Source organism: Branchiostoma floridae, chromosome 3 (genome assembly GCF_000003815.2).
Source record: "Branchiostoma floridae strain S238N-H82 chromosome 3, Bfl_VNyyK, whole genome shotgun sequence".
Lineage (NCBI taxonomy): Eukaryota > Metazoa > Chordata > Leptocardii > Amphioxiformes > Branchiostomatidae > Branchiostoma > Branchiostoma floridae.
The window spans coordinates 12,634,211-12,659,134 of NC_049981.1; the positions used below are offsets into that span (position 1 = coordinate 12,634,211).

The 24,924-nt window shown below is 40.5% G+C and overlaps 5 protein-coding genes across 5 annotated transcripts in view; 2 read left to right on the forward strand and 3 right to left on the reverse strand.

Moving 5' to 3' along the window:
* Nucleotides 1-627: 627 nt before the first annotated feature.
* LOC118411697 (multiple epidermal growth factor-like domains protein 11) lies at nt 628-13,409 on the reverse strand. The gene is made up of 8 exons (XM_035814176.1): nt 13,241-13,409; nt 6,827-7,030; nt 6,288-6,377; nt 5,921-6,021; nt 5,411-5,494; nt 1,747-1,883; nt 1,059-1,165; nt 628-745 (listed from the first exon to the last, which is right to left on the reverse strand). Exons 2-8 carry the CDS (start codon nt 7,024-7,026, stop codon nt 628-630), a joined length of 837 nt encoding a protein of 278 aa, XP_035670069.1. The 5' UTR covers nt 7,027-7,030; nt 13,241-13,409.
* A 2,492-nt stretch (nt 13,410-15,901) lies between these two features.
* On the forward strand, nt 15,902-18,281 carry LOC118412301 (alpha-2,8-sialyltransferase 8B-like). Its single transcript, XM_035815093.1, has 5 exons — nt 15,902-16,003; nt 16,332-16,462; nt 16,626-16,805; nt 17,189-17,731; nt 17,857-18,281. The coding sequence occupies exons 2-5, from the start codon at nt 16,362-16,364 to the stop codon at nt 18,137-18,139; spliced, it is 1,107 nt and encodes a 368-aa protein (XP_035670986.1). The 5' UTR covers nt 15,902-16,003; nt 16,332-16,361; the 3' UTR covers nt 18,140-18,281.
* A 1,021-nt stretch (nt 18,282-19,302) lies between these two features.
* Nucleotides 19,303-23,202, forward strand: LOC118412304 (alpha-2,8-sialyltransferase 8B-like). Its single transcript, XM_035815097.1, has 3 exons — nt 19,303-19,411; nt 19,867-20,436; nt 22,904-23,202. The coding sequence occupies exons 1-3, from the start codon at nt 19,323-19,325 to the stop codon at nt 23,157-23,159; spliced, it is 915 nt and encodes a 304-aa protein (XP_035670990.1). The 5' UTR covers nt 19,303-19,322; the 3' UTR covers nt 23,160-23,202.
* On the reverse strand, nt 22,857-24,821 carry LOC118412328 (glutathione S-transferase Mu 6-like). Its single transcript, XM_035815127.1, has 3 exons — nt 24,693-24,821; nt 24,405-24,425; nt 22,857-23,825 (listed from the first exon to the last, which is right to left on the reverse strand). The coding sequence occupies exons 1-3, from the start codon at nt 24,780-24,782 to the stop codon at nt 23,703-23,705; spliced, it is 234 nt and encodes a 77-aa protein (XP_035671020.1). The 5' UTR covers nt 24,783-24,821; the 3' UTR covers nt 22,857-23,702.
* Nucleotides 22,857-24,924, reverse strand: part of LOC118412313 (glutathione S-transferase Mu 6-like) — a gene marked incomplete in the record, with an annotated part of 12,482 nt that continues 10,414 nt past the window's right edge. Inside the window, 1 exon segment of the mRNA XM_035815111.1 lies at nt 22,857-23,658.

The window sequence follows — 24,924 nt, forward strand, 5'->3', positions numbered from 1 at the left end:
TGTTCACTGTGTGCGGATAGTGTTCAGTTGTGCATGGATGGTGTTCACTACCAAGGACAGGCATACTTACCGTTGTGTAGATAGTCTTCACTCTTCAGTGCAGAGAACAGGTTTGTTAAACTGCGTGTGGATAGTGTTCAGTACCAAGGACAGGCATGTTAAACTGTGTGAGGATGAACTTGCCTGTTCTTGGTGCTGAACACTATCCATACACTGACTAGGCCTGTTCCTCACAGAGAAATGTTTATCTGTGTGTGTGGATAGTGTTAAGTACCAAGGACAGGCATGTTTACCTGCATGTGTGGGTAGTTTTCAGCACCAAGGATAGGCATAATATTTATCTGCTTGTGGATAGTGTTCAGTACCAAGGACAGGTATGTTAACCTGCTTGTGTGAATGGTGTTCATCGAGGATAGGTACATGTAAGTTACATGTGTTTTGATGGTGTTCAGCACCAAGGACAGGCATCTTAACATGTGTGTGAATAGTGTTCAGTAACAAAGGCAGTTGTTTTCAATTCCTCAGCACAAATCCAATTCCTTTTTTTCACCATTTTTCAATTTGATATCATAGCTGTTCATCATTATGGAATAGTTGGCCATGAACAAATCACTTAGCATGTAATACTTATAGGCATACCTTGAAGCCCGCAGCACAGACACATGCTCCGTTACCGTCACAGGTCCCTCCATTCAGGCACGGACACTGCAGACAGCCATTGGGGTCCTCACAAGCCTCATTACACCTGGGGACAAGTACTCCAATATCATTTATTTGTCTTAAATATTCATTAAAAAATCTGTTATCATTTCATTTTTTGATGGACAACTAAAGACTACAGCATATATAATAGCAATAATCATGAATTGAAACTAAAAGATAACTCTGAAGCAATTCTCTGTGATACATTTATCACTAGAAACAGGCTGTTTTGACAGTTAGGTTTGATGAAAGTCAAACTAATGTACAGATATAGATTCATGGTGACATGGGTGATATATTATATAGTAACATTTTACAAAACAAAACATATAATTTTGAACTATAATTGCACTTACCTGGGCCCTGTGTACCCATCATTACACTGACACTCTCCAGTGACATGATCACACACACCGTTCTCACACGTACACCTGTTATCACACGATGCACCATAGGTACCCTCCTGAAATGGAAATATGATATACTGAGTGCAATGTGCAGCATTTTGTCCTTTGGTGAGGTTAACACAAAAAATCTTGCTTTAACAATTAAATCATAGTAACACAACTGCCTATAACCAACTGGGTAACTGTGCAACTAAATATGGCAGAATTTCTCTGCATGTCTTCTATACAAATCTTCAAATTCCTATCAAACATTACAATGCTGCAAAACATACATGTATTAGAAGGCCTAAGTCTCTCTACAAGCCGGCAATCACTAAGCCACCATTGTGTGACCAAAATTAGATTTTATAAAACCCTTGACCTAATTGTACTTGGAACATACTGCAAAATATTTAAGTATGATGCACAAAATGTGGAAAATTTGTTCTTTATGCTTGAAATTTTCTGAGCGCTCAAATTTTGGTCATTGTGGCCTGTTGGGGTCATGAAATCAAAAATTCCTGACAATAAAGAGGTGAGGAACATACAAGTTGCAAGACTTGTATTTTGTTTGAAATTAAGGACTTGTATTTTGTTTGAGAATAAGTCGAAAGACTTGTATTCTTATGAGAATAAGAAGGAAGCCAACTATACTTACAGGACACTGGTTCTCACAGCGATCCCCAGAGTAGCCGGGTGGACAGAAACACTGACTATCGTCTCCCCCACACGTCCCGCCGTTCTCACAGTCACAGCTCAGCTCACAGTTAGACCCATAGTGCTGGCCATCGCATCCTAGGAACAAGAGCGTGTTTCAAATGACTAAACAGTGTTGTGACAAGCTCTAGGCGGGTACCCCTAACTTCCCGACATTACTGTGTGGGTGTGCCATGAGTCATACTGGCTGTCAACACAACTGGACCAGAGGCATACATATGGTATTTCCAATGCTCTAAGTATCTTATTACACCACTTCTAGACATGTTGCCACTCTGCAATACTCACATATATCTTATACTCCCCTCATCATGGTTCATGACTGGACTGTTAATATTGTAAATATTGACTCCTTCATGGTCGTTTTATATTTTGCAATGATCATGACCTCTTCACCAAAAATTCATGATAACATAACCATGAATATGTCTCCCTTGTATGACTACATACAAAATGTATATATATATACTACAGAGACATTTCAACTGCAGATTTAAACATTGCCAAAACCTTCTTTTCCCTCTTAGGCCATGTTGATTTGATTATATGGATGACATCCTCTGGGAACTCCAAAACTGATGCGAGCGAGCGAATAAAAAAAAAGTTTGGCCAAAAAAAAAAGTTGCCTCCAGTATGAAATCAAAGTGGCCAGGAAGGCTGAACATAGGACTTAACACACATAGTATGGTATACCAACAGTTAGATGTAGGGACCAGTACATCATACGGGTGCAAGACATTTTTTTTCTTCTTGGACCAATCCGAAAAAAAACAGACCTGGACAAAATCAGAGGAACAGGTTTCGCCAATCACAAAATGGACGCACTATATCGGCAGGCAGTTGGGGTCTTACCGGGGGGCCAAGAAGACAACAAGAGGAAGTCAAGTAGAGTTTATAGTCAATTGTACCAATTTTCTATAGTCAAAGGTACAGAGGCAGCTAGCCTTTATTCCTTGGAGATGGGATTTTCAAATGCCAGTGGGAGTCCAATAACCTACCAAACAGATTCCTTTGTAGCAAAACTGACCAATTCCTCTGTGAAAATTCAAGCGTCTCAGACGGCGAAACGCCGTTTGCGACAACCGTCCAAGGCGTCTTAAATTATTGGGACGCTTTGGACGGTTACGGCGGCGGACGGCATGGGACGGGCTTTTGAACGCCCGACAAAACGTCCAAGACGGTCCGAACGGCATAACAAACGCTTGGACGCGTCTAGATTGGCACTTTAGACGCGTCCGGTCGGACGTTCGGGACGTCCGAGACGGCGTCTGAAAGCGGGCAGCCGGACGCTCCCGCGCCCAGACGCCGATTGCGACGGACGTAAATGACGTAATCCAGACTGCTGGGACGGATCGGACGCCGATTGCGACGGGCATAAACGGCGCAATCCAGGCCGCTGGTACGGGCGGTTAGCCTCCACCACGCCTTCCCACGGGGGTACAGATCGTAAAATTCGACAGAAAATGGAATGAAAGGCCAAGAGGCAGTCATCGCTATATTATTAAAGGTTAATATCTGGGCCAAACTCCTAGCAAAATATTTTTTCTTCAAGACACAGTTTTAGTTAGTCAGGCAGTACGGTAGAAACTCATAATAGGCCGGTGCATTTAATTTGGAACGTGCGTAGACGGCTGCCCGGACGCCGTTTCTGACGCCGTCCGGTCACGACTATAATTTTATGCCTGTTGGGACATTGCCACATACCAAACAAACAAATATTCAGCCAGGCAGTGGAAGACCACCCACGACCGGGCCGTCAGGTTTTAGTTAAAATCAAACGCAACTTGAACAAATTTCTTCGTAAATTCAGACATACTTCGCGGCGTTTGATAAACTTTGCTACATGTATGAAATTCAATCCGACCTTCAATCGTGTCCGCGGCTCTTTGTGCCGCCGAGCCGCCCGCACTGTCATACGTTAGATCATAATGGACGAGTCCACATAACATCAAGGGTGAATACAGGACGTTTTAATTAATTCTCTATCGTACATTTTAATCACAATAGTCTTAATTAAAGACTGGATACATTGTAAATGTGCAAAACATTTTCTACAAAGCTCATATGTCATTTTTATTTCGCGGTAGCGAAACAAATTCGTCCGTTTCATAAGTTCCCAACCCCTAGTAGTTGGGAGGGCCGATTTCATTGACTGCAAAATCGGTAGGTGCTATCTCATTATCTGTTGTCTAAATCTACATTTTAACAGCATCATCATTCTTAATCGAAACCACAGATATTTTTTACAAGTATTTTACAATGTGTTCATAAGTCTTTTTATTTTGTGGCATCAAAGTAAGATCCTAAATTTTATCATTCCTTTGCGTTACATATGTGGGGAGGGCACCGAAACTTTCCAACCGTCGTCGGCAAACTTTGCAACAACATGTTGTACAAAAATAAGAATAAAATGAGTACTCACTTACCGGCGCCAGCAAAGTATCGACAGTCAGCTAACGGAAGGACGCTGCTTCTTTTGACGGCATCTGTGATTTCTCCTGTCCGTTACGTTTCACAGTTGCTTCAGGTAAGTAGTATGATTTATCCCCCTTGTCGGCGCACGACAAATAATTTTTGTACATTGTTTTTTAGTATAAATAACGAATAAAGTCATCGCCGTAAACGCAACCTCAGCACAATGTCGTAGAAACATCAACTGCTACTTCTAGACGTGATGTCCTTGGTCTAAAAGTAAGCAAAATTTTAACAAACAGACATACAATCAACAGAAATAGTCACCTTCTGTACATATGTCCTGCAACCGCCGGATTGTTCAACGGTCTGAAATTCGAATTCACCCGCTGAAATTGGCGCATGTGCAGAAGTTAAAACGTCATTTTTCCCGTGGGGATAAGGACAGACGCAAGCCGTCTGAGGGCGTCGGGTTCCTAAGTATTTTATAGCCCCATCAGTGGCCGTCTCAGACGGCCGTCTCAGACGTCTTTCAGCCGTCTGGGCGTCCAACAAAAAAACTGACAGAACGGCCCGGACGCTCACGATGTGTTCGCGGCCGTTTCTGACGGCAATGGAGGCGTCCAGAGAGTTTGAAACGCGCTCAGACGCCTTTGGACGCTTGTAGACGCCGTCTTAGCCGTTTCGGACGCTTGAATTTTCACAGAGGTTACCATTGTTTTGACTATTGCCAGTTCTCAAGTGTCCACAGACAATCAGGTCCAGGTTCAGATCCGGACCTGAAAATGATCCTCTGGACCTGAATGGGACCTGAATTTTCTGTAATGGTACCTCCCCGCACCAACAGTAGATTTTTTTTTCTTTCTGTCCTTTTACATTTTATTCTTTGACTTTAGATTTATTTTTCATTCTATGGCATTAGACTATGATTAGTTATCTGTTTTCTGATACTTTTTTTCAATCTACGGAATATTTGTGCTCATTTTACAGCTGCCTGGCAAAATTTATTGTGTGGTCAAAAACTTTTTTTTTTTTTGGAAACGGCCGAAAATTGGTGCGAGCGCGGATGTCATCCATATAATCAAATCAACATGGCCTTAGTACAAAAGAAAACCACAATGAAAGCTTTCGGGCGTTGTTTTGTTAGACAGCATGGCAAAAGGTTAATTAGAGCATGAAAGGAAGCGACTTACGGCATTGTTGTCCCACGTATCCTTCCTCGCAGGTGCAGACATCAGGTGCAGTACAGGTGCCATGGACGCACATGTAACAGGATGCTAAAAACAAGAAAAACTTCACTAATGTCTTCTCACAGAATACTACATTCAAGATAGGGGCAGCCCTAAGTTCTGACACATCTATATTCCGCGCAGACCTCCCCCACCCAACCCCGTATGCTATGATGTCCCTATATGTGCCGAGGCACCTACATTTGGACACCTTTTACAGTAAGACATGTATGTTGATGGGTTTTCATCATAGAATAAATGAATAAAAACTAATGAATGAATGAATGACATAAAATGAAATCTAACACACCTATGTTAGAGGTAGCTCTATGGGGTGTCAGAACATAGTGTGTTGGAATACAGGGTGTAATCTTCTCAATTACGGTAGTGAACAAAAAACGTCTTCTGTACAAAACGGGAATTTCATCAGCGCACTTAAAAATCTAAAGAGCAAGAAGTAGCTGTGTTACTTACGTTCGCAACTGTCGCCCTCTTGGTAGTATCCGGGGCAGCAGGCACGTTTTGTTACGATCGTACTCTTGACCACGCTTCTGTAAGCCTGTCTATATGCCGTTCTGAAAGGAAAGGAACAGGAGTATATTAACAAGATTTCAATGCCAGGTTACGCTATTTCCTTACAAAGTGACTGCAAAGTGAATTATGGTAAAGAAAACATGCAGCATTGATTAAATGTCTGAACTTGACGGTCTATCTTGGATACTGTTGAAATATATAATATCAATAAGTTATATTGCAAATGCTCTTGTTAAAATCTCTTTATAATAGATCCAATCAGCAATTGGCTTAGGGAAGCATAATTTACTCAGAGTGCAGTACTTACTTCGGCTGTTGAAAGCAAAGGAAATAGATGCATCTGGTGGTTAAAGTGGTGTATGGCTGTCGGTACGTTTCCCTCACAGTCCTTGATTCACTGCAAGATGATTAGATAATCAACGTTATCATCAGTTTAAACAGGATTTCGAACTTACAAAAAATAATGTGTAGAAATTTGTCACTTTCAAAAGGTAATGCAGTAATGAACCTGTTTTCATAACTTGGTCATGGTCACTTACAAGAAGTATTTTAAAAAGTATTTCAAGACAAAAGCTTATGACATTTTTCATTGCATATTTATATATTGTAAATATAATGAGAGATTTAGTACAAAACACTAGTACTGCATCATCCACACTGCATTTACTAGCCTTTTACTTTTCAAAAATAAAACTATTCTTGGAAATTATTTCAATATCATATATAATAATGTTATCCACTTTTTCAAATCATCAAAAACATTAAGATGTAGGTTAACCCCAGACATAAGTCAACTATAGAATGAATTAATCATCTCTAAGTCTGATATCAGTAAACTAAACTTACGTGATCCTTCTGGTGCAAACATGGGGTCCGTTCGGGTCCAGGAGTGACCCATCAGGCGCAGGGGTCGTCGCCATGGTAGTGTTCACATCCCTCCTCACCCTGTTGACTACCATTAACTTCCCAGGCACTCTAGCCTCCGTCACAGTAACCATGGCAACCAGCAGCAATGTTGCAATGCATAGGGACTCCTTCCACCTCATGGTTCTGTCAATTTGAAATATAACAGTAAAAAATTTTAAAGGTTCTAAAATATCTTAATTTAAAAAAGCTTGGCAATGAAAATGCATTGCCATGGCGACGGAGTTACGGTTTATATGTATTTAGCTGTACAGTTGCTTATGTTTTAGTATTCGCCTTCTATCCTATGGCCTGGCTGTATTTATAAAGGTTGTTTTACACGATGAATGTAGGGCACTGCTGTCAAGAAAAAAACAGTCTCCTGTATGTGGCAAGTATCCTTGATATCACATTCAACAAACCAACTTGCTACGTTATTAATTTTTTCATCATACAATGTAAAAGTAAACATCAGTGATCATATCAACATATCCTGTGTTTACACAACCTCTCGCTGACTGGGGTTAATTACCCCCTCCCCGAGAGGGGCGGCAGCTATTGTAGGGCGGCTGCTAAGGGCGCATTTTAGTCAGGCTAATATCAACAGAAATACGCTCACATTCATAAACTAGAGTTCGGCGACCTCACATATTTACATGATTTATGCAGTGCTGTTCAGCATTGACTAACGTACACATGTATAGTATAGAATTATGAAATTCCCATCATTAAGCGGTTTTGCAATTTTTGCATATATTATGCAACTCAGTTCCTTGTATATTTGGTATCTGTTTGTTCCTCCTATCATGATTTACAAGTTTTACATCTATTAAAACAATGGAATTATACAATTTCCTCATTAATTATGCAAATTATGTCCCCATTTGCATAACATATATATCATTATGAACATTTTTGCCTAAGATACCTGCATGTCTAAAATGATGGCAATCCATTGTTTCTTTCAGTCTGCAATCATCCTCTTTGGGATGTTTTGACAAAAATGCCCCTGAAGTTACAAAATTAAATGTTAGGGGGTTGAAACTTGCCCCACTTTGTCATGACGCTAAACACTACCTACCACCCAAATGTCAAGACCATATCATGTCCGGGACATGAGATACATTAAAAAAACTGCTATGATGGATTAGTCTCATTAATTATGCAAATGCACTCCTATTTTGCATAATAAGTATTACATTTTGTACAACATTGTCTAAGGTACCTGCATACCAAAAATCTTAAAAATCTGTTGTTCCCTTCTTGAGTTATCCTAGATTCAGAAGTTTTTGACAAAAATACCCCTGATATCCCCAAACTAGCCGCTAGGTGGCCCAAACTTTTGTCACTTCTTCCTAAGCACAAGAGCTATCTAACAGCCAAAAATCGTGCCCATAGCTTGTTCAGAACACGAGATAGCAGACCCGGAAGTTGCGCTGCAGTACCAATGGACGCCACTAGGGGGCCCGAAATCTAACCATTTCAAGCTTTAGTCACACCCTTCCAACACACCAAGTATGAAACGAATCCACCCAGCCGTTCTTGAGTTATCTTTATGCGTGGAAAATACATTCCTGACATGCCTGTACAGTTTTTGGAATTCCTGACAAACGGTCGCACACTATGCTATTAGGCTAGCCCCTGAGGCGTCGCCAAAAAAGGTAACAAAGTAAAAACTACTTCCTGCCTGGTTGCAGGACCAACTTTGGACACCGGCCAAACTAGAATCTGTTTACACCATATTCCACCTTACATCCTGCCACTCTGCAATGTTCAAATAACTACATGTACTAGTATGCATATGGACACACAACAAGAAAAACAAATAACCAGACTGAAAACAATACCGTAGTTTTCACAGCGGTAATATACATGTATGGAAGCATGTAGGATTTTGATGTTGATCAGTGTCTGTCCAGTACAATATTCAAATAGAATGATTAAAGACTTGTTGAGGACTTCAAATTGATACAAATTACTACAAAATTCAAAGAAATCTTTTTCCTGGCTGCTTTTAAGCAACACAAAAATTGTTCAAGATTTATTCATTTATCCTTGAAAATTTATGTCTACTCAGAATATCTCATTTTGATAACAAAAGGCAAATGAGACAATATATTACACTTTAGTATATTACAGACCCTACAGGCGACATGTATTTTTGCAACCATTGTCTGATGTGAAATGAATCAATAAATTCCTTAGCTGACAGATACTATAAATGTTATGAAATCCTCATTAATAATGCAGCAACTTGTGCAAGGCACCTGCAGACTCAACCCAGCCCACACTATGAATAATTTAGCAGTTATCCTTTTCTTAGTCTTACACCTGTCTGCTTCACGCATAAGTCAAATTTTAACAAGTAGTTTCAAACTACTAGTAAGATATTTCTAAAAAGATCTACAGAGATAATTTGTAATTTGTTTAATCTTAAATCATGTTTGGACCTGATAATTATCATGAGTGATTTACAGGTAACAAGATACTCTAACTTCATGCCTTCTAAAAATTTAAAAATTAGCTAAAAGGACATAACTGTATACAATATAACAAGGAGACCTTGCAGTTTGGGTTGTTGACTTGAGGTTCTGGGATTGAAGGTCTTTAGCAGGCCCAATGTTGTGCTCTTGGGAAAGTCTTTGTCTTAACAACAGATTTCTCACTTCACTCAGGTAAAAATGAATGCCTTAAGTTACCTTTGGTACAAGACGAAAAAGGGAGAAGACAAGCCACAATTCTCAATCACAATCTTTAAAAAGTCACACTTACTGAATGCGTGTAAAGGTTTTTCACAGTGTTAGTGGACTACCTATATCCGAACTACTCTGGTGTGCCACAACTTGTTGTTTGTACAAACTGGTGTGTTATAACTATGCCCTAGGGCAATTTACCTGTTATGAAAACAGCTAAAAAAGGATGTGACTACTAGGCAGGCAAATTAGAAACATGCAAATTATTGACAAGAAATTTACAAATATGAGTCATGCATAGATTTGTAACAACAGTTTCTTAAAATAAGGTTCATAACGACTCTCTTTTAAATAACCTTCGGTTTGCATTAGGCTTGTTTTGAATAGCCAGTTGTCTCAGGGCTGTCTTTCATTGTGCCATTCGTGCTCAGGGTCAAAATGGTAATTCAAGGTAGATTAAGTTATCTAAAAGTGATCATCTTTCAGCATAGTCTTAGATCTTTTGACTATGTGAAATGGGCTTTCTATAAACACATATATTGAATTAATGTGTTGTTGCTACATGAAACCTTGTATTATAACTACCTTACTTAGTGATAGGAGTCAGCAAGTAGAAATCCTTGCTGTTTCAGTACCAGGGTTTATTTCTATGTAACAGGGAGGGATTGCTACTAGTATTATGGCCTTTCCATATTTAATGTGCTCAAGGCATCCTCTCAAACACAGAACCACCAATTCACACCTGAAACTGCCTGCAACCCCAACCAAGGATTTGAATTGGAGAATACCAACTTATTTTTTTGATACAGAGCTAATGTTACAGCCTACAAGGAAAATGCATCCTAACTAATATAAGGCCAATTACCTTACATTTCATATGAAGATACTAATCAATAAGTACATTTCTGCTTTAAAAAAGATAGGCATAATTACAATAAATGTGTCAGGAACCATTTTGAGGTATAAAAAAAATTTTAGACTACTTTTAGACTGGAATTTTCCATTATTCAACAAGCAAAGTTTATGCTATAAATACACATTACTAACCGCCTTTATAATTAGGTCTTCCATTGTATCATTACTGCATAACTTTACAGTGACTAGGCATAAATAAGGGGTGAATCAAGAATATAATGCCACTGGGAGTCCGTACACTGCGTTTCAAACATTCTAAATATATATGCATATTGTGCTCAACAAAACTGTAGAGTTGAAAACTGAATCCTTGTTAAAATTCTATCAAGCCCACCAGCCCCCCAAAAGATGTTGCCAACAACTGGTGATTTTTGGTTGGTCCCCAACGGAGATGCCAGTGCCAGGTAGTGCCTTACACAACACAAAACGATTAACACAGTACACGGTTACTGACCTTCACACAACCTGAACAAAACAATAGACAGACGTTCAACTCCTGCAATTACGACACATGACAGAGTCTATGTCATTGATATTATCAATACTGAGCTGTGGTGACTTTTATGAAAGCATGTTCAATGTCTGACCACTTAATATATACAATAATCTTCCAAGAATACTGTTGAAGGTAATGTTGAAGTCTGGTGCCTATACTTAAACCTGTACAAGTGACCACCTCTACATAAGGACAAACTTTTTTTTTAATTCCTTGACAGGCTTTTGTGAACATGATGATCTGGGAGTCAATTTAGGCTGTTGAGATACATGATTCAAACTCCAGTGTAGTCAAATGGTCCACAGCTGCCAAGTGTTCTTGCTTGTTGAGAAGAAGTGATGGGATTGAGTCTTAAAAACTTAAGGGTCACTTTCACTGATGTCTCTAAGTCTGACCACACTGTCCAGAAGCCTGGCCAAAGTGACCACTTGCGTTTTACTCCCTTTGATAATTTTTTCTAGGACTCAGTAGGAGTGAAATATCGATATCAAACCTAGTGACCACCTGTTCTCATAGACCAAATTTTATTGGTACAATGAGAGGTCTATGAGGAGAGGTGGTCACTACAGGAAAATCCACAGGACCACAAAAAACAGGTCACATTTACCTCTGAAGCCAGTCGATTTACACATGCTCCATAGCAGTATGATTGTGAACTAAGAACTTCCTGGAGGAAGTAGTTATTCTGAATGTTAAGGAAGTACACAGTTTAGGGCATTAGGTCGTGCAGCCCTATCTGACATCCATCTCATTATTATCATTGTCTACATTTTTGTTTGACCATGTCTTGTCAAGTAAATACCTACTGTTTACTTACAAGCACTCACCTCACACTTTGTACATAATGATTACCTTGTTTACACATTGATCATACAACAAATCTGGGTCAAATTGTTCAGGATAGGACGGCCTTGGTACCAGCAGTATCCAGCGGCATTGCAAGAACAGTACAAAAAGTCTTTCAGAGATCAGGTAGGCCTTGATCGCCATGTCTTCAGTTTGGAAACACCCTGGCTGGGTCTTTTTGTATGACATTTAAGATCATAAGAGCAACATTTGATAATGTATAATATTCAACATTTAAATATGCAGCTGTCAGTGAACAGAAGCATATAGAAAGAGGAATAAGGGGGGAACACAAGAGAATTTACACTCAGTCTCATGTAGGTAATTAAAACTAGAATTTTTAAATCATCAATGCTGAACTTTGACCTCTCACCTGTGCAATAATATCAAGACTAATTCAACTCAATCTTATAACACATTGTATCATTTATGAGTAAGATAATTCACACAAACTTCTACAAAATGGTAAGGTCTCGGTGGCATTTTATGGGGATATGAAGTAATGGAAAAATGAAAAGCTCAGTGGTAAACATTTGACTTGCATATTTCAAACTTTACGACCACTTGAAAAACAAGTCCCAACCTTCACAATAGACAACCCCTTGTTTAACTGGCTGGAACAGTACATGTAAGTACAGGCATTTAAGGTTGGTAAGGTCTTTACTTTAGAGAAGGTAATATAATTATAGCTCATTCTTTGTCTAATGGCCAGGCAGCAGGCTTTAAAACCAACCTATACTGTAAATGCAGAAATGTTCGCGGTGGATTAATGTTCGCGGTTTTCGCGTCGACCACTTTACCGCGAAATTAAATCCACCGCGAACATTTTTCTATTAAGGTATTAGATTGCAGTAGATGGTGTTACTGCGAAATTAAATCCACCGCGAAAAGTCATTTTTCCCGCTACCGCGAAATTAAATCCCCGCGAACTTAAATGCATTTACAGTATTTTGGACAAGCGAATTTTATCTCATATTGGACCAGTTCTAGTGCCTTTTATAAATACTTAGAAGAACTTCTTGCTATTTAAGATCTTCGTTAGTTGACATGTTGTTTTTATAACGACCATAATCTACGCGGACTGAAAGTCAATCAACGGACTGAAAGTATGTCAAAATGTTACGTAAACTCTTATACCTTTATACCTTTCTTATGAACGTTTATGAATATGATGGTTGGCACAGAACAGACAACACCTCCCTAGCGTACTTCATCAAGTATTGAATATGTCAAATTTCTGAAAATGGTAAGCCTCCTTGACCTATACTATATAGAGCGAAACTGGTCATAAACTGTCAATTACGTCAATACCTTACATCACCAACCCCCCACCCCTCCTTCATTCCAAAACAGGATCATAAGTTTTTCTTACCATCCTCAAGTTCTAAATTGGACTTTAAGACTTACCTAGTATGTCTTGGGTCTTCCTTGTCTTACTTGAACATGGAAAATGTGCGGAAATGTTTGCAGACAACTAGAAAGTGGACAATGTTTGTGTCTGCTCCCGTTTCCTGGTGCAGCCTGGTACTGCGTGAGAAAGATGATCGCCCAGGGTAGGGTTTCCATTCAGTGACGTCACGCTTGGTATCTTCCCCCGGGGTTTAGCAGGGACCGTACATTATACATGTCAGCTCAGTTCTTGTCTTAGGATGGAATATGCATAAAGTATTTACCCAGGCAGTTTTCCGATTATGATTTGCTGATTAAGTACATATAAGATTTATTTTAAAAAAAACTGGAGGTTTTTAATTTGTAATGGTTCACGTCTTGTTGGTGTGCACCACCCCGTTCGTACATTGGACTGTCCCCCAGGTGTTGTCCTGGCAGGGGTGGTCACGTGACAGTGACGTTGCACAGGTAGTCGAGCAAGCAGCTGGATGACAAAAGACGTGTTTGTATTGCACTTTGTAGGGTGGAACTGTAGTTTTCCACAAGTCACTGGAAAATCATTGGAAGAAAAATATAATGACATCGGATGATTGGTCGATGAAATTCGATTATTTAGTCTTGCGTTCAAGATATCTCTAATCAAAAACTTATAGCAGCTACTGTATTATGGAAGGTGAAGAAAATATACCATCCGCATACTTGAATCATGTAATACTGGGGAATAGTTGGTGAGGGAAGAGTATGCATGGGAGCTCCGACAAACCAAGGAGGTTTTAAAAAATGATTGATTTTTAACCTCCTTGGATAAACTTAAACTAGGATAATACTCAGGGTAGTACATGTATACGTATTCCTGGTAAATTTAATAAACTATGTATTCCAAACTATTTATTCCAAATAAATAGTATATGTATTCCTGGTAAAATAAATAAACTGAAACTGAAACATGTATACGTAAGGCGCATATGAAAGGGTATGTCACCCCGTAAGTGGCGGTCTAACCCCGTCATGTGTAAACATGTGCGAACATGTGCGATCACGTCGACCGATGATGTATGTTCGTCTGTATCTCTGTGGATCTGCCGCTACCAGCCCAAAGCTGCCTAGGCAGATCCGTGTAATGAGTTGTATCATTGTCAATAAATAAATAAATAAATAAAAATAAATAAATACGTAAGGTATTTGCGTGGGTTTTGAAAAAAAACTTTGTAACAAAATGCACAAAGATCACTTTTTGTGCAAAACCAAATTTTGACAGAAACGGACATTGCTGTTCCGTTGCGTTTTGCTTCAGTTCGTAGATTTGAGATAAGATCGTGTAGCTAGAAAGTACTCAATTATTGCCACCAATCCAACCGACGTTCAAAACCAACCGTACCCTTAGTCACGACTTGTCAAAGTCAGAGCTATTTATACTGATGACATTAGATTACAGTGACCCAGACAGATAAGAAGTTGAACAGTACTGCGGTAAAAGAGCACAGCGCTCTCTATTAACGTTATAACGTTACATGTATAAACTGGCAATGGGCCAAAAAAAGAAAGAGGGAATGAACTGGAAACAACGTACATAAAACGCAGATATTGAAACGGTCGTTGGTAATCGATCGACCGAAAGGGATGTGGTATTACGGAAGTAAAACGAGGTGAAAATTAGCACAAGCAAATTTGGCGACAAAATAACGAAATCTCAACTAGAAGGGATGGCAAGAAAGTTCCCAGGGGGAAAGATGTCACAAAAAGTACATTGTGAAGCAACCCTACTATCAGTCGTTATGGAAATTTCAGACTGATCGCTAGAAAGTTCGTCAATAATTCATGACTTCACTGTAATGTAAACATAGCTTTGTCAAAGTCATGAGTTGAACGACCGGTGAATGATATCAATGACACTTTTTTTCCTGGAATGAAAACAAAGGACCATTGGTGGGTACGGTTTCCTGTTAGTACAGGTGGGTGTGTAAAGGTCCTACCGGACGTAAATGTTTGACATTGAGTACTGCGTACGTTGAAGTCTCTGTTAGCTATAGGGAGCGGTCACACGAGTGTGTATACATTGTATATTCAAATGCGCATGAGTTCCTTATTGACATTTTTTTAGTAAAGTTTTTGGGCAAAAGTTGTATTTTATTTGTACTTTTCACTGTGCAGTCTGGTTATGGGTCCAAATCGCAGCGTGGATATAGAGGTCCAATCATGGTATAGGGCCGGCCCCTGGCTTGGCTCAGACTATGCTGGGGAGAACACTGCATGGACTGCATAATGAAAGGTGGAGAGTCGTGAAACGTTTTGATCTTCGAACAAAACTATTTCACACACCAAACAATCAACAATTTAACCTAGAATACTTATTACTACGACATTTCCATGTATGGCTATGATCTTCGAGAAGATGTAGGGTTTAGCTCAATGTGTCGGTATTTTACGCGTATTATGTAAGATTTTATGTAATGTTTAGTTTTTTTATAACGTTCTTTCCGTGGTTCGTTTTTTTTATCCCTTTGCCTTTCTGTTAGATATTAAAAGACGCTAAAGGGTCTAGAAAAAAGGGCAAAACACTGAGCTGAACACCACATCTGGTTGCATGGAGATGATATATTTACGACTTTACGCACATTTACGCGTCACACAAAACAGATACCCATGCGTAAAGACCCGGTCCAACAGGTTGCTGACGCCACAAGGGTCAGAGAGAAACTGGCAAATTACTTGGCGCCTGAGATTCGTAGCAGGTGGTACAATAGTATACTCGAGACGTGATATCTAATCATTGAATGACTGGTATGTTGTTATTTCTTTGAGCAACATTTTCAGTATTTGCAAGGTAGATAGCTTGTTATTTTTAAGAACGCCGTATGCCTTGGTGCAACGACGTTATATGACGTTCTTGCTTGGTGTAAATCATTGGGTGAACACACTTTATCAACTGGCCAAGCCGCTTAAAAGGCTGGCCGGGTTTACGATTTCATTGACTATAAAGATATGTGCCTGTTTCAAAATCAAACATAGGGGAAATGTTTAAATTCATGTTTGCACCTTAAATTTGTGATCTTGCACTACGTGCTTGTTAATAACTCTATCGATTCATAGTCTTTTGTATTTCACGAAGTTGTGTGCTGCAATTACAATACTGGACGGTATGGGGCGCTGCCGACTATGCACTTTGAGACGACTGCTTGGCATGCTGGTACTTTTCTGTGCCGCCAACATGGCTTGGATGTTCTTCTACTTAAAAGACATGTAAGGTCATTTACATCATCTTGCATTATCTTAAATACGAATAAAATGGAATTATCCTCAACATATTAAATGTCATCCTTGTGGTATTCTATATCTCTCGGGATACAGCTTGTTCATTCATTCGTCAAGTCATTCATTCATTCGTTCCTTGTTCTTATTGAAGGGTTCCTATCAATCGAGATGAAGTGAACGTCTCAGGGCATCTGCTGAGTAACGCCACTGTAGCTGCCCACCTCAGCCCCACTCCCGATATCCAGTATCTGAACATGCTGAACAGACTGCCGATCGAACCAAGGGGACTCAGAATAACAGGGGAATACAACTCAATTGCAAAAATGATAAGGTCAGAACCATTCTTTAAAACTAACTCATAAACGGTGGGGAAATGTATTGGCAGGGACTATATCATATTCCACAAGTAAGATCTAAAATTCAGAAACAAATACATGGAGATACCAGGACGTTGTTGTTTCTAAAGCGTTTTTTAATGGTTTTGGTCCTAATTTCATGTCCTCTTCCCAAGACGTTTTTTCTCATGTTTGGTGTCTCGACAGCCTCTATTCCTTCTTATTCTTCGTCTTTTGTGATTGAGGTTAGCATGAGAAAGGTTGGACGTCAGCGTTACGTTAATGTGATATTCATATTATGTGGATGAATGAGAAAAGGCTTTGAAACAGGCGGAGGAATTTTGTCATCTCTGACCTAATATTTCATGTCTTCACACAGAGAAAAGATACGACATCTGCTAAGTCCACGTCAGAACATGGTGCTATTTTCCGAATTCGATGCTAATTTTGAACGTTGCAACCTGTCACGATTAGACGGTAAAAACTGCTTTGGTACAACACCCATGAAGCACCACAGCACATGCGCAGTTGTCGGCAGCAGCGGCATTCTTCTCAACAGCTCCTGTGGGAACGAGATCGACTCTCACGACTACGTCATACGCTTCAATCTCGTTCCCCTCATCAAGCACGCAAGGGATGCCGGGATGAAGTCGAACCTGACCGTCATGAACGTGTATCGGATGAGAGTCATGGTCAAGAGAATGGAAGGGGGAAGCAGGAGAGCATGGGAACGATTCGAGAGGATCAACAATTCTATGATCATATACCCGAAAAGGTTGAGTCGGACCGCGTACCAATACAGGAGGTATTCGGAACTACTGCAGCTTTTTAGGAACAGATCAAGAACTGCAACGAAGAAAAAAAAGAAGGTTTACCTGCCCCTACTCTACTCTATAACAGGTGTCAGGAACATAACAACAGAGTAAGTCTTCCGTTCTTACAAAAATGATTCCAACAAAAAAACTGATAAAGGGAAATCATAGTGGCAAAATGAATTGAAAATAATTAATTACGGTTGGAAACAAGTACTTTTCTTTTATATTTCAGTTTCATCAACGAGATCTACGATTACCCAGGATTCCATTCACCGACCATCGGCCTTATGACGTCATTCATCGCTTTGTCGTTCTGTGATCACGTGTCACTCTACGGCTTCTATCCCCTAGCAACGGACGTCAACAACCGAACTGTCAAATTCCATTACCATGACGACCCGTTACCAGGGGAGGGTAAAATTCTCAAACCGCACATGTTTAATGTAGAGTATGACTTCATGAGGAACCTACATAGAATAGGCATATGGAATCATAGAATCACAAACTGTAATTAAGCAAAAATGTTTCTTAATTTGTTTAGCATCTATTTTTAAAGCTGTTTCTCTGTCTTAGAGAGAAGTTATAAAAAGTTCCCGTAGTTTGGCAAACGGTATAGTAACAAAAGTTAAGGTTGAATAGAAACGTAGATACATTTCATTTCATGTATTGTTTTTCTTCTCCTTGGAATAATGAAAAAATAGTAATTAGAAGTGTGTGTGTGTGCGTGCGTGCGTGTGAGCGTGCGTGTGTGTGAGCGTGTGTGTGTGTGTGTAATTAGAAACAGACAACAACAGGTGGTATACAGCGTCCCCTAGAGGTTACGACAAGAATAGCACCTTGATGAACAAGTTACGCTCTTTTTGCTCAATTACACACAGGTCGATTTTTCATGCGCGACAGAAACGATGGATGAGAAGAAAAACCAGTCATGTTGGTATTGCCGTGGTGAACTTTAACCTTTGACATGATGTTACATAACAAACATGGCTGACAGGGTTATGACTAAACAACAACAAATTAATAAATGAGTTCTCAAGGAACTGCACAGCAACTGCCATTCTGGGAGCATCAAAAATAAGGTTTGTTCACATTTACTTCGACAAGAAATTTAGATCTTATTGACTTGAACAATCGTATGGAAACTTAATAGTTTTAGAACTGAAGTCGGAAAAAGTACATGAAACAAGTCAGTGCATATGAAAGTGCACACTTTTCAATGTCGCTAAGCCTGGAAGGGACCCACGAATGATGATGCCAATAATGATCATGAAACTGAATGCAAAGCAGGTGGAGAGACGTAGCTAATTGGGGTTTTGAAGGAATGGGCGTTATTATTTTAAAATGTTTACTGACAAGTAGCATACTGTGACCCTAAAAGTAGTTGATGTCTCGTGATATGGGCATGATATGATCGTAAGTTTTGGGTGGTATGTAGCTCTTGAGGCAGAAAGCACGTGGTGTAGATTTGAGCCCCCTAGCTGCTTTGTTGGTAACTTCAGTGACCGATTTCAGATTTTGGATGAAAATAACCCAAGAAGGGGTTGACGGGTCGATTTGTTGATATGTAGATAAGCTTCAATGATATTGCATGACTGTTAATCATTGAAATCGGAATCTTCTTCATTTTGCTACAGGTGAAAAAACATGGGTTTGGACCGACAAAGCACGTTTGTTGTCTTATTGGGCGGGGTTGTGGGTATGGTCGTCAGACAAACGTGGTGCTTATGCGGTAGGCTAAATAGACCGATGGGGATGTTCAATGCAGTCGTCCCATTTTCTGACTTCAGGTACATTGTCGTTTCTTTTTACAAACATGCGCTCTTTTTATTTTATACAGTCACGTTATGTATATGTAAAATATGTGATGCGGAGCTATGACGTAGTTATACAAAGTTCGAGTATAGTTTGCCATCATGTTGCGCATGACGATTTGATGTATATACTGTGGGAATCATACGTAACAAAGACACTATGGTTAAAAGTTATTCTTACTTCAAGTTATATGTCTGCATGAAAGCTCATCTGTGTTGGTACATGCTGGCCCGGGCCTCCGTCTCGGTTGCGTACCGGCTGGTGGGCTCTAAAAATGTAGATGGCCTACTTTTAAATCCCCTCACGAAGAGGAAGGTCGACGTACGAGCGACTGAAAATTCGAGGTGAGGTACATTTGCTTTCGTGTTCGAAAGTGAATAATAAGTGAATAATAAGTATCAACATTCATCAATGTCATATATCTTTTTAGGTCCGTTATATCCAAACACCTTGGTCCTTCTCGAAACTTTATTGACTTCTCTTACTACGACGATACTCTCGCGAGATGTGAGGAGGAATCAACGCTGCTCTCCCTCTGTGAAGGACCGACTCCCATTGGTCGATACCGATCATGCGCAGTAGTTGGACATGGCGCAACATTTTCGAAAGGCAGATGTGAAGGGGCCATTAGTAAACACGACTTCGTCATCAGATGTAACCTTCCTCTAAACGACGAACATTACACCAATTACCGACAACAAACAAATCTTACAATCGTAGACTTTGAAACATTGAGAAAGTTGGACGAGAGTATCTTACTAAGAAATAAACGTACAAAGAGAAACCCGCTTGCAGATCTGAATTCTCCGTCACTATTAAGCAAGCTACAAAAGTTACAGACACTTGTGATCGCATACATGGGAGATTTCGAACCATATGCGTTTGGCGCTGGGAAGGCGAAAGATGAAATGTGCTCCAACATCAATGACGACATGAAAGCACAGAACATACGAGCAACGCTGACATTCTCCGTGGAACCATTAAGGGACATCAGCAGAAGGTGAGGATACCTCCAGATCTCTTCTACTTCACACCTTGTTGCAAAGAAACGCAGATAACTCTGTAAAATATGTATGCCTTTGGTATAGTATTATGGTTACTCGTTCCGTCATAAGTATAGGGACAATGGTTTATTGCGTTCTGTGTATGGATATATCTAAGTGTAAATCAGTTATGTCCCAGGTATTACTAAAAATATATGTAATGCCAACAACAGTGATGAGTACTAATGTACTATTTATGGAATGTGAAATTTACAGACAGAAAAAAATGCACCGCACATTATACTTGTATGTTATTGTAAGACTAGAATTGCTCCGCCCTGTCCCTCACCCCAAGGTTAATACAAGGAAGGACTCACACGGACACGGACTGTTCAACAGCGCAGTCTATATTCAACATGTCCAGAACTGAACTGGGTGGAACTGGTCGGAACCGGATATCGTGACCTCGGGGGTCACTGGGCTATACTACTGCCGTGGGGGTGGGGGGGTATGCCATTTTGGCCTCTTACATTCTTCCCCCTACGGCAAACTAAACTTCTCCTGAAGTTTACAAACTAAATAGAAATTGGTGGTTAAACAACTTTGTAAGGTAACAAATGTGCAACTGTATAACAAATTGTGAAACATTATAATAATTTACCTCTAACATTTTTGCAGACTAAATTCTAAGTATACAACAGTTTTAACAAGTTATATCAAACATAGGTATAATATAGTGTTTCCTCCAACCACAGGTATAATATAGTGTTTCCTCCAACCACAGGTATAATATAGTGTTTCCTCCAAACACAGGTGTAATTCAGTATCACATATCAATACGATATCAAACTTACTCTAACATCACATATCAATACAATATCAAACTTACTCTATCACATATCAATACAATATCAAACTTACTCTATCACATATCAGTACAATATCAAACTTACTCTATCACATATCAATACAATATCAATCTTACTCTATCACATATCAATACAATATCAAACTTACTCTATCACATATCAATACAATATCAAAACATATCTCCCATCATCATCTTCTCTTTCCCTCTATCACAACAAGTAAAATTCTCCTGAATTTCAGTACTGACAGAATGCTACACGATAAGGCAAAACTCCCTGTTGGTCCGGGTTGCCTAGCAACAGACTCTTTGATGATTTAGAAGCCGCTCTTGCCCATGGTGTCGGGTGTCATCGACGACCATGTGTACAAGTGAGAATAAGTCAATACAGTCTTATCTCACATGGCATATCAATACAATCTTAACTAACATGGCATATCAATACAAATTGTACACAATACATGGCATATCATATCAAACAAAACATATCCGTCTCCTATAAAGTATAGTCACGTTCTTTTCCCCATAAAAAAAAAAATTCTCCCGAATTTTGAAATGGAATGTAGTGTGACAGTCAGTGTTCTAGCGGTCTGACGGCCCACCTCACTGTCTGGCTGACGGGGTGTCAGGTATCTGACTCGGCGGTAGCACGCCGCCGATGGCACCGCATGGGTACCGGGGAGACTAGGGGGATTCGCAGAACCTGCTCCAGTACTGATGCTGGGGACCCGTGGGCCGGGTACTACGAAATTTGCGGACAACGCAAAAGGAGTGTCCTCCATGCTCCGGTCGTCTGCCAGTCAGGTCGGCGGCATGCGGAAGTCCGTTAGAGTGATTCGGCTGGCTGCTTCCCACTGACTGAGACTTCTGCAGAATGGCGTTGTTTGGCCGGGGCGCACCTTCTTCCTGACACATGTTGTGTTTAGTGGCACCGAAGAGTCCGACTGCCTGGCTGGTTGAGATGACGGGGCCCGGGTGTCGGGAAGTCCGACTTCGGCTTGAGATGCCGATGGTACCGCATGGGTACAAAGGGGCCGCCGTGAATCCTCCAGCTAGCCAAGCCTGGCCGTAGTCCTTCGGTCCTAAAATGTGCGTCCCCTGTTGTTGGATGGATTTTTGCAGTGTCTCACGATCAAACTAAAAGGTCTTTCTGTCACCACATTTCCATTGGGAGTCCCGGCGCGGCGCAAAAATGAAAAGTCAGTCCGTCATCCCCATCACGTGGAAGATTCATCATGGCGGCACGCGGCACGGCGTGGTCTGGGAGACTGTCTTCCTCCATTCTCTGCGACGGGGCCGGGGTGAGGGACAGGCTAACAGGAGCGTAGGTCGGACCCCACCGCTGCACACCAGTGTAAGACTAGAATTGCTCCGCCCTGTCCCTCACCCCAAGGTTAATACAAGGAAGGACTCACACGGACACGGACTGTTCAACAGCGCAGTCTATATTCAACATGTCCAGAACTGAACTGGGTGGAACTGGTCGGAACCGGATATCGTGACCTCGGGGGTCACTGGGCTATACTACTGCCGTGGGGGTGGGGGGGTATGCCATTTTGGCCTCTTACATTATGCTAACTGTTTTTAATGCGAGATCATTATTTGTTTGCCCTTAGGATATTGCGAAGGTTCAACATCAGACTACAAGAGCCTCCGTCCGCTGCTCTGATGTCGGTCCTACTCGCTCTGTCCTTCTGTGATTCCGTCTCTCTCTATGGGAACACCACGTCTGGCAAAGACTTCCATTACAACCAAGTCAAACCCTTACATTTCCGAAATAGACAGTATACGGTGGAAGACGAATCTCACTTGCTGCAAAGGCTACATAATCAAGGAGACATCAAATTACTTGGATTCTGCAAGGATTCTTAAGATATAGTGCATAGAGCCAATTGATCGCAAAGTTCTTAGTACACAACAAAGGTGCTCAATTCAATACAAATACTAGCTGACGGGTTCTATTATGCACTGCAGATAGGTGTTGCTGTTGAGAGATGCGGTCCCAAACGTAATATTTGCATATTTACACATATCATATCTATGCAGTTTATTTCTTGCCCTTGCTGACGTGTTTACAATGCAGTGTTTACAATTTTACATTTGGAACCGCATCTGCTAGCAGCGATACCTAGCTAGCTGCAGTACGTATTAGTATCAGTCGGTATTGCCAAGAGAAAGGTGACAGGCCGAAACGTCGATCTTAAATAAAACAGTGGCTTACCATATTGATAAAGCCATCCATGGACCTTAAATCAATGAAAGATTTTCAAATATTTATCTGACATAAAGTGAAATTAAAAGATAATTTAAGCTACACACAGTCAGGTTTGCTCCACAGTTTTGTTCTTATCGGTGGAATATTTGGGTACAGCTATTGCATACTTTGGCAACTATTAAAATAGCACAAAATAGAAACTAATTTTTGATGTGGTCGGATGCGCCGTAGTTCGGCTCGTTGCTGAACTTTGCGCGGCGGTTACAGATGGGATGGACATAGAAGCGGTCAGACTTCAGGTAGGCTGCAATGCTGGGAAGAGCCTGTAGGTGAGACAGGAAATTACATCAGCATCAAAGAAGGTTTTGTTTACAAGGGAGGGAGATACAATCATTATAGTAATGCCTGGGTCGCATTTCCAAACCGGGCCGGATGGGCTGATTTCGGGAACGAAAAATCTGAAACAAAAGACACCAAAATACACAAAACGAAAAAGGGAGAGTCGTTGGCACGATTTATATTCATTTCTAGGTACACATTTTATTTTCAACGGCGTTTCGTAAAACAGCCCGGTCGGGCCCCGGTTTGGAAATGTGACCCTAGCATAAAGCGTAGTTTTTAAGTTTCTTAATTCATATGACAAAACACAAGAAGTGATCATGTGGCGCTGCAGTAAAGTTATAAACCCTGTGTCTATAATAGGCATTGGACATGTATCTACGGGTGGAAAACATCGTCCATTCAATTGCTAGTTGTACGCATTATATGATTTATAAGCTGTCCAGTACACAAGTACTAGTTTGGGTGGTGTGTAAGTTGCAAATAAAACACATTTAACAGTAAAGAAAGGGGTACCCATTTAACTACAAGCAAGCACTGTCAACAACAGTTACAGTCCTCACCTCAAACCGATCCATGAAGTCCTGAAACATATGGAAGGACAAACAAACACAAAATGATGCTTACTTAAAGACAAATGTGACATCAAAGTATACAAAGCAAGGGAGACCAAAAAAGAGCATTGCGAACTATAATTATACATGTACTGTAAAATGTAAAACAATGGAGCGTAGAGGGCATGCTTCGTGAACACATGAGTCACAATTGAAGTCTGCGTTTATGGAATAATTAACCACGCTTCAGGGCGAGGGGATTCTTTCTAGCGGTTTCCGCCGGCTAAATGTAATTACCTCGAGGTTCTTGAAGCCGTTGAGACACGTGGGTTCCAGTACGCGGTGCTGGTCCAGGTGTTCGTACATCAGGAAGTCACAGTACGTCATCTACATGAAGGTATCATGGAAAGGTGTAAAGGTTAATAAGCCAGTGCAATTTTCCAACTGTGTATGCATCGTGGACTTTGTATAAAATCGACAAACGTCCCTAACAGGCACTAGCTCTGGTATCCAGCCGTAATATAGCTCC

Bases quoted from the DNA above. Each gene is read 5' to 3' on its own strand.
- LOC118411697 (XM_035814176.1), bottom strand. From the start codon at position 7,026: ATGAGGTGGAAGGAGTCCCTATGCATTGCAACATTGCTGCTGGTTGCC. The intron at 6,378-6,826 runs GTAAGTTTAGTT...ATCATCTTGCAG, and splicing joins GTTTGCACCAGAAGGATCAC to TGAATCAAGGACTGTGAGGG. The intron at 1,166-1,746 runs GTAAGTATAGTT...TTTCCATTTCAG, and splicing joins GCTGTGAGAACCAGTGTCCT to GAGGGTACCTATGGTGCATC.
- LOC118412301 (XM_035815093.1), top strand. From the start codon at position 16,362: ATGGGGCGCTGCCGACTATGCACTTTGAGACGACTGCTTGGCATGCTG. The intron at 16,463-16,625 runs GTAAGGTCATTT...TTCTTATTGAAG, and splicing joins TTCTTCTACTTAAAAGACAT to GGTTCCTATCAATCGAGATG. The intron at 16,806-17,188 runs GTCAGAACCATT...GTCTTCACACAG, and splicing joins TCAATTGCAAAAATGATAAG to AGAAAAGATACGACATCTGC.
- LOC118412304 (XM_035815097.1), top strand. From the start codon at position 19,323: ATGGTCGTCAGACAAACGTGGTGCTTATGCGGTAGGCTAAATAGACCG. The intron at 19,412-19,866 runs GTACATTGTCGT...ATATCTTTTTAG, and splicing joins GTCCCATTTTCTGACTTCAG to GTCCGTTATATCCAAACACC. The intron at 20,437-22,903 runs GTGAGGATACCT...GTTTGCCCTTAG, and splicing joins TTAAGGGACATCAGCAGAAG to GATATTGCGAAGGTTCAACA.
- LOC118412328 (XM_035815127.1), bottom strand. From the start codon at position 24,782: ATGACGTACTGTGACTTCCTGATGTACGAACACCTGGACCAGCACCGC. The intron at 24,426-24,692 runs GTAATTACATTT...CATATGTTTCAG, and splicing joins ACGGCTTCAAGAACCTCGAG to GACTTCATGGATCGGTTTGA. The intron at 23,826-24,404 runs GTGAGGACTGTA...TCTCACCTACAG, and splicing joins ACTTCATGGATCGGTTTGAG to GCTCTTCCCAGCATTGCAGC.